This window comes from Apis dorsata, unplaced genomic scaffold (assembly GCF_000469605.1).
Source record: "Apis dorsata unplaced genomic scaffold, Apis dorsata 1.3 scaffold_189, whole genome shotgun sequence".
Lineage (NCBI taxonomy): Eukaryota > Metazoa > Arthropoda > Insecta > Hymenoptera > Apidae > Apis > Apis dorsata.
The window spans coordinates 87,641-99,231 of record NW_006263474.1 but is presented as its reverse complement, the minus strand read 5'-3'; the positions used below and the strand labels follow the sequence as shown (position 1 = coordinate 99,231).

The window sequence follows — 11,591 nt, the reverse complement described above, 5'->3', positions numbered from 1 at the left end:
TTAATTTTTTTTTTTTTTTTTTTTTTGAAGTAAAATCAAATTCTTTTCTTTGCATTAATTGATATAATTTGATTAGTCGGTTTTATATAAATATTTAAAAATTTATATTTTATATAAATTAATGATTTTTTTAAGTTTTCGCTTCATCTGGTCTGTATTATTCTTCTCTTTCTTGTGTTCTACGAAGACCGAGTGGTTCTCCAAAACTCATACCCGGTTGAAGATAAACGGCATCTCTATCCATGCGGAACAATCTATCTAATAAATTTTTTCTTTGATTTCTTCCTTCAGCTACATTAGCTCTTAAATGATTCAAATATTCCGATCTATTTCTTAGCAAACCGGCAAATTGCAGAATAATAAAGGCAGTATACATAATAATTGAAACTAAAACAATTACTACGATTAAACAAATCATTTGCCAGCCAAAATTTAATAAAACTAATTTCACATCGTCATCCTCTTGTACATAAAAAAAGGGGACTAAGATAGTTCCCAATATACCACAGACCAGATGAGTAGCTACAATGTTGCAATAATCTTCAAGTGCACTTCGAAATATATATCTCGAAACTATATAAAAAATGATACTTCCGACTGCGCCCAGAATAATCGCTGCCAATGGAGAATAAGCATCCGCTCCAGCAGATATTACTACTATTCCAGCTATCATTGCTTGTACACATCTCATTACAGTCCAGTGGTTAAACTCTTCTTGAGGATATGCAAAATGAAAGATTACGACAAATAAGCTGCACGCACTCGCGGCCAATATATTATTGACAAAGACATTGTGTTTTCTTTTAATTTTCATTTCGAAATGTTCTAATTGAATATTTGTCAAACTGAGGCTCTAAAAAGATCAAAATAATCAACGAAAATAATTCATATTGTTTTCATATAAATTTGCAAACAAAACTTGAAAATATTAATATATTAATAATATATAATTTTACCTGTAGACCTACAAACACAAGTAAGTAACCAGCAAAAACATTTCCTGAGGCACCAACAGCAATACTTGCTTCATCTATAGCGTCTAAGCGAAGTATTCTTCGTCCAAGTGTCAAACAACCTATCAATCCTGTCAATCCGCCAAGGACATGAATAACCACAGATCCGGTATAATCGTGAAAATGAACGTGTTGTTTATTTAATACATTTCTTCGCATCCATCCATGAGGTGTCCAAATCCAATGGATTAAAAATGGTTGCACTACACCAGCCAGCAAAAATCCTATGATAATATAACCGACGGTATGTGTCCGACCAACTATGCCGCTCGTACAAATTGCAGCTGTGATTACCACAGCTGACCAGCCGGTTATGAGTTCGTCTTTATCGACATCGTGGTCACCAATCCAATGTCCTGCGCCTATCACACCGTGTACGTCGCCAGTGTAGGCGATGATAATTCCAAGTAATGAATAAACCATCGTTATCCAGCAAATGTCAATAATATTTTGCAATAAAATTAAGTTGATGTTGTTCACTGGTACACTACCAATATGTATTAATACATAACCAGCACGCAGTAATATAACAAGAACAATACGAACGAAACTCAACCATGTGGGAATGTTTGCGATTATATTTTCTAAGGCTTGAGTACGATTCGAATAATCGTAAAAATAATAGTCGAAATCCAAAATGTTAGTCATACCTTCAATGAAAAAGAATCGATCAAAATTAATATCTTTGATTACATTATTAAAATGCTAAAAGCTATCCGTTTAAAGCACAATTCTCTGATTCACGATACACAAAAGGAATTATAAATTTAGTAAGGTTAAAACAAATGTCAAAGTTTAACACTGATTAGACATAATCTGATATTTGTCGTTTATGCTGCCACGAGCACATATGATATAGTATCTATCATATTGTTAGAATCGAAAAAAGTAGCGATAGTATAAAATAAAATATTAATAATACTTGATATTAATAAGTTAAAAAAACTAACAATAACAAAATAAAATATTAATAAGAATTTTTTTTAGAATAGATAGATATAAAGATTAGATATAAAGATAATCTTATTTGTTTAAAAAGAAATATTTATTTATCGTCCAAACAATATTTTAAAATTAATTTTCTTATTTTAAAATTAATTATCATCGTTACAACAATCGTTACATCACAAATTATAATTAAACAATTAAATAAAATTAAATTAAGTTAAGTTAAGTTCTAATGTGTATAATGTTCAATTTCTAATACTAAAATTATAAAAAACATTCTTTAATTTTTAATATTTAGACTTTTATAATTTATAATCTTATTTTATGTAAAATATCCTCAATCTGCCGAGAATCGGAATCGAAAGAGTATCTATCTGTAAAGACTTAATATGTTAAATAATCAGATAAATAGAAAATTTACGGATTAGCAATTCAAATATTCAATATATTCCGCGCGAATAATCATGTATAGTGTTTATTGGTTCGAGACTAGCGAACCAATGGCAAGTAACAAAGCGCGGTTCGCGCATGTCACGCTATTGGCCGCTGCAAGGTCGGGGTCTGGAGTCGTAGGGACGAGTCGGTAAGCGATGCCGCCCGTCGTCGACGTAGGTAGTCGCTTAAAGTCGGTTGCTCGTTTCTCAGTGTTGGGTGTAAAGTGACTCGTGAAAAAAAGAAAATAGTTTTGAAATATTCGTTATTAAAATTCTGACAGAGAAAACATTAGAAAAGGATGGCTACTGTATGCTGCCGCGCTCTGTATGTTGTCAAATGGTATGAAGTATCCCGCGTGTTAACTGTATCCTCCACCCTGGTTACAATAAAAAATTACCGGAATGTGAGTATTGACATGCATTATTTTTATTTATAGTAACATAACATTTGTAATGTAATATTACATAATATATTTTAATAATGTTTATCTTCGCATATCTTCGTTTAAAATCGCATATTTTTTTCGATCTCTATAGGTTATTAAGTTCTACGATTATACATTTACATGTCTTTTCTTCTTTCATATATATAGTATATCTTTTCCTTCCATTATCCTTTCTGTATAATTCATGAATGAATTTTTTTAATAATATGAATAACAAGCTTCCAAATGTGATCGGTGATTAATTGAAATCGGTCTTTCTTTTTTTAGACATGAGTTAAATTGAATTTTCATGAATTTTCAAAATTTGCAAAATTTTATCGGTATATATTATCCATGATGCATACATAATACGTATTTCTTGTGTTCTAATCAAATATGGATACCATAAACGTGAATGAATGAAAGATTCATGTCATTTTTAAAATATTTTTTTTAAATATCTATTTACAAACAATCGTTTCATTTATGATATAAATATCATTACTATATGCTATTCCGAGAAAATTATGAAACATCTATAATTGTTGTGTAAATTCTCATTCCTTCTATTTGTATATGATTATAAAATCTGCTATCAACTGTTATAATTATTTCATTCAATTTAATTATTCATTAATTAATTGAATTAATTAATTCATTAACAACATAATGTAACAATAAGTTATCATATCGAGCTTGATATTTTTATCATATCCTATAATAAGTCGTTTTACGAGTTAATAAGAATTTATGTGCTCAATCTAGTTTTGCAAAGGCCATGTCTAAAATATTGCCAATATTACATTGTTATAACCAATGTTGATTACGTTTATCTCGATATCAAACTTATCGCGTTGATTATAGCATGCGTTGTCAAACATTTAAAATTGTCAAACATTATAAATTAAATATATTCGTTAAAATCAGGAAAATTGTAAATCAATTTTTCATCACATCGGCAACCGATATTGAAATGGAAAATTAGTTTTCTTTAAATATTGCTTGTATGCTCTCTTGCAAAAATATTGAATGTTGTAAGTTAATAAATGGAAATATACTATAATACTCTGTTGTAGCAAATAATATTTATTCGACAAAAATTTTAACTAATTATAGTATAAATTCTTAGAATTCTTATAATATAAAATCATATATTATTATAATTTATTTTTTTACATCAATTTATATAATTGAATATCAAAATTATCAAATAAATAACAATTTTTTGTTTTCAATAAAATAATAACGAAATCATATTTATTTTAGATTCATTTATAGAATTAAATAGTAGTCTAATTTGCAGACAATGAATTGAATTTCGTAAATAATTAATATGATTTTATCTTATTTTAGAAATTGAATTATTATCGTATCAATATTATTATTTCTATAAAAATTTAAATTTAATTCTTATTTTATTTTTGTATTAAAGCATTTGTAATTTTGAATTATGTAATTACATAAATAGTAGAAATAAATGTTTCGAATATAAAACAAGATAATATTCTGAAAATTTAGAATTACAGTTATGTCTTTTTTATTACCTCATTCATCTTCGTTGACATTGAAGGTGTAGACTAAGCCAATACGTATCCAAGATTAGACAAAAAATATTTGATCAACAATAAAAAAGATCAAAATCCGAACTGATATGAAAATTTTCTCCTTAAAAAAAAAATAATAATCGATGCTTATGAAGAAGTATAGGAATTTTTATCATCCTTTTTTTAATAGTAGAAATTTATTTTCAATAAATCTCTAGTAATTCATTCATTTTAATGATTCATTCATAACATCAGAAAAAATTATTATTATTCCTTTGAGGCTAATCCGAGAATTCTAAATATAATAGGAATCTTTTAATCAATTTTTAATAAAAATTCAATCTAAGTTTTTATTTTATAGTTAAAACAAATATTGTAATATTGAAAAAGAATCGAAATTTATTTTATTCATAGTTTTGATTTAAAATATAAACTTTTTAATAAATAATCTGTTATGTAGCTTATGCGAAATTATATGATTACTATAATTGTCCTTCGAAGAACGTGATTTCGATTATACACAATTTTTTTTTTACGATATTTAAAGTCATTGCAACAGTAATAACTGGAATAAAATTGTCTATCTTTATCTCATTTTATCACAATTTTTAATAGTTTATAATTTAAGGAATAAACAACAATAATAAAATGTATATCAACTTTTATATTTATTTTGATTTTTAAAAACTATTCCTTAGAAATTATTTTTTATCTATCTCATAAATATATTAAAATTCTATATATATTATTTTGTATGTACTATTCTAAGAATATGCATATATATAATGTAATATAATAAATATATATATTATAGAGAAATGATTATTATAGAAAAATAGAATGTGTTAGTTTTTTAATGAGAAAGATTCCTTCAAACTATATGAATTTCTATTATTTAGAGTTTGATATTAACGTTGAAAAAATAACTAATTAAAAATTTCGAATAAAGTTACTTTAAGTATTTATTAAAATGTTTAAATAATATTTATTCGTAGTTATTATAATTGATTTGCTTTTTGTATAATGTCGACCGTTTGATAATATAATTATTCGCTATTATTATTATGTTTTGAATAATAAATTATTGAAATAACTTTATTAATTTTAACTTAAATTTTATCCATCACTAATCTATGCGAACAGTTAGCATCCTTAACTGTCGCATTATTCAAGAGAAAATTGTGTTTATATTTATATTTATATTATGTATAATATCATTAGTCATGTATAATCAATAGTTAATAGCAATTAAAGATCACTAATCAATATTTATTATTGATAACTAATTATTAGAAATGGCAATAATTCTAATCTGTATACTAAAATTGCAATAATGTATGAAATAAATGTATAAATTGAGATTTATTAAAAAGACATTTCATAATTTAATTCTAGTTATCTAAATTATATACTTCGCTATCTCCATTCATATCAATAGACTAATTACATCGCGGTTTTGATCGAACTAAGTACCTAGCTTTAGCAGGATCAAAGGAATCGTCGTTGCACTAGAATGTATATCATGATAGTATTATATAATAATTGGTGCACATCACATGACGCCATCAATTCGTTATCATGATTAATTATATGTGTACATCTCATAATATCTTGAGCATCTATGAGCATCTTAAGATCCGTGTAAAAATTTGTTTAACTTGATTTATAACCAAAATTCATATGGGTGATTAATAATTTTTGAAATTTTTAAAATTACAAAAATAAACAAATTCATTCTATTTTATTGAAACAAATCAATATATAATGCAAAAAATAATATAATGTTTTGGAAAAATAAAGATAAATAATTTCAATTTTCATACGGATAATATTATTATCCGAAGAATAAAATTAGAGAATTTTATAATATACAAATATAATATACAAATATAATGTAATATACAAATACAAATATTATATTATCGCCTTTTGTCTGATATTTAATAAATTTCATGTTAGAAACAAATCCATACAATATGAAAAGCAAAGGAAAGAACAGGAAATTTTTTAGCAATATTACGATTACGACAAGATAAAACTGTATCATTTTTTGTTTTAGTAATTAAAATATAAAACTTATTTATTTTTTAAAATTTTATTGAACTTTTGTTCAACTTTTCGTAAGAAAATAATGATTAAAACAAAATTTTACTCTTGAATTTTTATTTTTATCAAAAAAAATTTTTAATATTTGTCTTAATAAATTGTTGTTGTATAATATAATAATATAATAATATAATAATAATATAATAAAAACAGATAAGTATCAAAATATTCAAAAAATTTTTCCATTTTATTGAAAACAAAACAAATACAAAAATTAAATAAGTTATCATAAACATAAACGATCTAACTATTTAATTTAACTAAAAAGGATCAATAATTAATTTTATATATATTTGTTTCTCTTTTTATCATATTTTATTAAATATAAAAGAATCTTAAAATATTTTAAAATTTCTTCTTCACACAATCCCAAATATTAATCATATATCAGATTTATAGGATAAGAGATTAGTATCAAGTTACTGTACAAATTATACTTGTGACAGATCATAATATAGAGTATTACACTGAAACTATAGTCGAAATATCTTGTATCCCTATGATTTATCCATACAATTTCAAGCATTCCTGATGCATTTATGTCATCCAACACATCATGTGATTCAACTTGCGTAATCATACGGTTCATCTCTCAACATAAACGAGAGAATTCTCCTTTACCTACATTCATTTGTTACTCGATCGAATTATCGATCGAGTAATAATAATCCGATAATGAATACAATGAATGAATAATGTGATCATAAAATATATCCTCTATTAATTAATCATCGATTATATTTATTATTAAAATGATACTCAAATTAAAATATTCTTCTTCGAATTCAATTAAGAAGAATTTATTTTTTTATATCGATTTATATCTCTACATCGATCTTTCTGTTCGTTATTAATATATGAATTATAATATAATATATATTATAATTATATTATAATAATATATTATAATTATAAATGAAAAGAAGTTTTTATTCTATATAATAAATCATTCTTTTCTCAAGTTTTTTAATTATTTTCTTTATTTGTTATTGAAAGTAAATATAATGGAATAATTTAACTTGTAATTTAATTTTTCTTTGTTTCATACATACATGTAATTTCTAGATTAACTCCATGTTAACCTCATTGAATTTTCATCAAATCCCAATTCCATGTCTTAAATATTATTTTCGACGTTCCTTTTTTCTTCTTCTCCATCTCTTCTCAAAATATTTAAAAATTTTTGAAGAAAAATTGGTCTCTTTTCAAAGAAGCTCTTTAATTATAAGTTTTACGTAAATTAATGATTTTAAATTGCAGACGGTAGAAAATTAATGGGAATGATATTCAAAAACGTATAAGTGTCCTTGAGTTTAATAGTTTCAAATAAATTATTCGTGCAATGATTTGTTCAAATTGCCGTTTCATACTCTAAAAAAAGAAAAAAATAAACATATATAAACGTATTATAACTGTTAAAAAATCACAGCAAAAAAATCGGTCATTACTCTGGCATAGATTTGCATAAAAAGTCATTGACTCACGCGTCATATCATTTGTAGACGTGATGAATTTCACGTTGCGTGACTAGAGTGTTAATAATTCTATAATGTTAATATTTATCGACTGGATATAGTAATGGATATAGTAATAATTTTTGTATTTTTAATACTTTATTTGTACAATAGATAAAGATATAGAAATAAATATTTTTTCCACAAATTATGAATAGAATGAAATTTTTCATAAAAATAGTTTTTTAATCATAAATAAATAGATATGCTATCGTATGAAATTAATAAGATTCTTTTTTATATATGGATATAGAGTTTTATTTCATTAAAAGTCTTCCAAGAAATAATAGAGATAGCAATAGTCAGTAGTATTCAAAAGTTTAAAAGAGTTTAATCAAAAGTGTGAAAAGTTCAAGTCCAATAATGAGTTAGAGTTTTCTCTTTTAAAGCGTTTGTTAGAATTCTGAAATATATCATCAAAAATAAGAAATCTTTATATGTCGAATAGTAGATCGCATAATATGTAATTCGTTTCTTAATTTAAAAATAAAAATATGTTTCAATCTTAACTTTTTAAAAAAAATTAATAAAATCTATTTATGAAAAATATTTTTTTAGATATTCATATTTATATTAGCTAATCACTGGTGTTTAGATTTCCCAGCGTGACTCATATCTTAGTTACATAAAACAAAATATCATTTTTTAAATATATTTTCTAACAAAATAAAAATGTAAAAAAAAATACGTCATCAGATGAATAAAACTGATTTTATTAGAATTATCTAATAAAGTATTGTAATAATTATTAATCTCTATCATATTTAATTCTTTGAATTATTTAAATTAAAAAATATTAATACTAAAATAAATATTTTAACTTTTAATAAATTTCAGATTAATTTTTAAATATTATATATTTTTTTATATTTATGTACTTATGAAAAACCATTCTAATATTAATTAGAACCATTCTAATATTAATTAGAAAATCTAATCTTTATTTAACTTCATTTAACTTCATTTTCTAATTTACAAAGAAACATTTGCACAAACATCTGCGATCCGGTTTTAATTGAACCTCATAACACATTTATATTCATCATATACAATCACATGTTATCCGTAAATCTTCAGACATGATGAAACTTTCACCATGTTAATTTACCGTAACGTGTATTAATTATCATAATCTTTCGTGACTGTAAGAAATTCTTGAACCGATTTATAATTTCGAGAACACACCTCAACAACTGAACAGATTTTTTATTTTAAATTCACTTATTTAACACTGCTATTTGAGATTAAACAACATCATTTCCTCATGAAAAAATTGATGTCAAGTAGTAGTTTTGTAACCAAGAAACAGTTGGCAAACAGACGGCAAGTACTCTCATGCACTCTTCACGTGACTCGCCACTTAGTAGATGTAATTCTTTTGAAGCGAAAACAAAAATTTGAAAAAATTATGTGGCAATCTTTATTATCAGATTTTTTTATTTTCTTTTTTTTTATTTCTTTTTCGTATCTCAAATTGAATTTAAAATTTATTTTAATTATTTTCAATTTTACAATAGAAAACTTCAGTTTTTAATTTTAATATAGAAAAATAGCGTAAATAATAAGTATTAGTATCAATAAAAAATAATATTTTCTTATTAGTAAATGAGATAATTAATCAAAACAAAATATTAGATTATTAATTATAATTAAGAAAAGATTAAAGTAAACCAAAAAAATTACATGATACATTACTAATAAAGGAGTAAATTTCAAAGCTGATATATGAGCAAACATTTATTTGGAATTTGTATCACAAAATGGTTGTAATCGCATGATTATCATATCTTCAAAAGTGTGGTGTAATTTTGAAATTAAAGGAAAGGAAAATAAATAAATTAATCCTTAGAAATATTCTTTAAAAATTTATTTTTTTTATATGTGAATCTACAATGATTTGTAATTAAATAATTCCGGATTCCATACAATTTCTTATACTGTCTAGATTTAAAAAAAAAACATTAATACTTTCTTTCCATTGAATCTATTAAATATTGTTTCTTGAATATAAAGAGATATTTTTAGTTTAGAAAAAAGACATTTTGTTAAAGCTGAATAATTTTGGCATTCGTTTTATTGAAAAAGTTTGCCAACTAGGTCTTGTCTACTACTGATTTATATTGCATTGAAAATTAAGATTAAGATATTTTCGATTGGAACGCTTTATACAAAGAAGATATTTAATCGAGTACAATTAATTAAATTTATTACCTTTATGTCATAATATGAAATAATATTAAAACATGAGTAATAAGAAATATTATAAAATATTTAATGAAATTAATAATTTATCATACATATGTTTCAAATTCAATTGAATTAAACAACAAAATTTACCTTAAATTATAATAAATAATGTAAATTGATTAAATTTAATATAAATTATTTTAAATATTTATATTTAATAATGTAGTTTAATAACATGTTTAATAAAACATGTAACGAGCATCTTTACCTCAGGGTAATTCTTTATAAAAAAAAAAAAAGAAAATTTAAGAAAAAATTTTTTAATTACAAATTGATTAAATTCTATATATAAACGAATAAAAAGTTAATAAAAGATTTTTTTCTTTTAAAAATAAGGAAGAAATGTAGAATTAATTTTATTTCATTTAAAAATTAATTTTAAAACATATGAATTTTAGAAAATCGATTATTTAATTTCTTAACTGTATATATTAATCTCAATTTTCTCAAAAATAAAAAATTAAATTTTATTTTATTTTTTGCTTATTTTCATATGTAGAATAATCTCTTATGGATAATTTACCTGTATCTAATAAAAAATTTAGTAGTCAATTTATTCGTTTTATTCGTTTTATTCAATTTTGCTTAATTTTACTTAAAAAATTTTCAAATCTGATTTTCTTGAAAAATTTTGAAATTTTTTCATAAATAATTATAAATCGATTTGTAAATATAAAATCTTTATTATTTAAAATAAAATTAATTAAAACCAAAAATTTTTATTATTTTTTATTTAATTAAAATTGCTTTTTCAAATTTGTTAATCAATCTTTTAATGAATGTCCGCGAATTTTTGTGCAAAACCTGTTCAGTAATCAGATTGACTCAAACATTTCTTTATTAAGAAGAAATTAATTGATTAATTAAATATTTTCTTATTTGAAGAATTTTAAATATTTGAAGAAAATATCGTTCTGTTATAATTTTCAACAATTATTAAATGATAATTCAATTATTCCATTATAAATTTGAAGTATATTGATTATATTTGAGATCTTATTATAAATTATTATAAATTGATATATTTTTAAACAAATATTAAATATGTTATTATCTCGAATATCGAATATTTTTCTGCTGGTGTTCGATTCACGATGTAAATACCAACATTAATTTTATCAAAAGCTCTTGCAAAAGCAATTAATTTGTCTGATTTGATAAATGTAATGCTGTATTTTAGCAAAATACATATATAATGTAATAATTCTACAGTTTTGATTACATAGATACAATCATATTATAGTATAATAAAACAATTATTATATTCTCTATAAGTTTATGATTATAAGCACTTACTGTGTATTATTCTCGATTATATGTTCGTATTTTTTGATAAAATATTTATTCTATTACGTAATAT

The 11,591-nt window shown here is 23.1% G+C and overlaps 2 protein-coding genes across 2 annotated transcripts in view; one reads left to right on the top strand and one right to left on the bottom strand.

Moving 5' to 3' along the window:
• Positions 1–21: 21 nt before the first annotated feature.
• LOC102680168 (ammonium transporter 1 member 3-like) lies at positions 22–1,713 on the bottom strand. Its single transcript, XM_006614544.2, has 2 exons — positions 957–1,713; positions 22–853 (listed from the first exon to the last, which is right to left on the bottom strand). The coding sequence occupies exons 1-2, from the start codon at positions 1,659–1,661 to the stop codon at positions 158–160; spliced, it is 1,401 nt and encodes a 466-aa protein (XP_006614607.1). The 5' UTR covers positions 1,662–1,713; the 3' UTR covers positions 22–157.
• Positions 1,714–2,525: 812 nt separating this feature from the next.
• Positions 2,526–11,591, top strand: part of LOC102680701 (calcium uniporter protein, mitochondrial) — a 91,962-nt gene continuing 82,896 nt past the window's right edge. Inside the window, exon 1 of the mRNA XM_031509871.1 lies at positions 2,526–2,799. Within this exon, the coding sequence (XP_031365731.1) occupies positions 2,695–2,799 (105 nt within the window). The 5' untranslated portion in view covers positions 2,526–2,694. The remainder of the gene's footprint in view (positions 2,800–11,591) is intronic.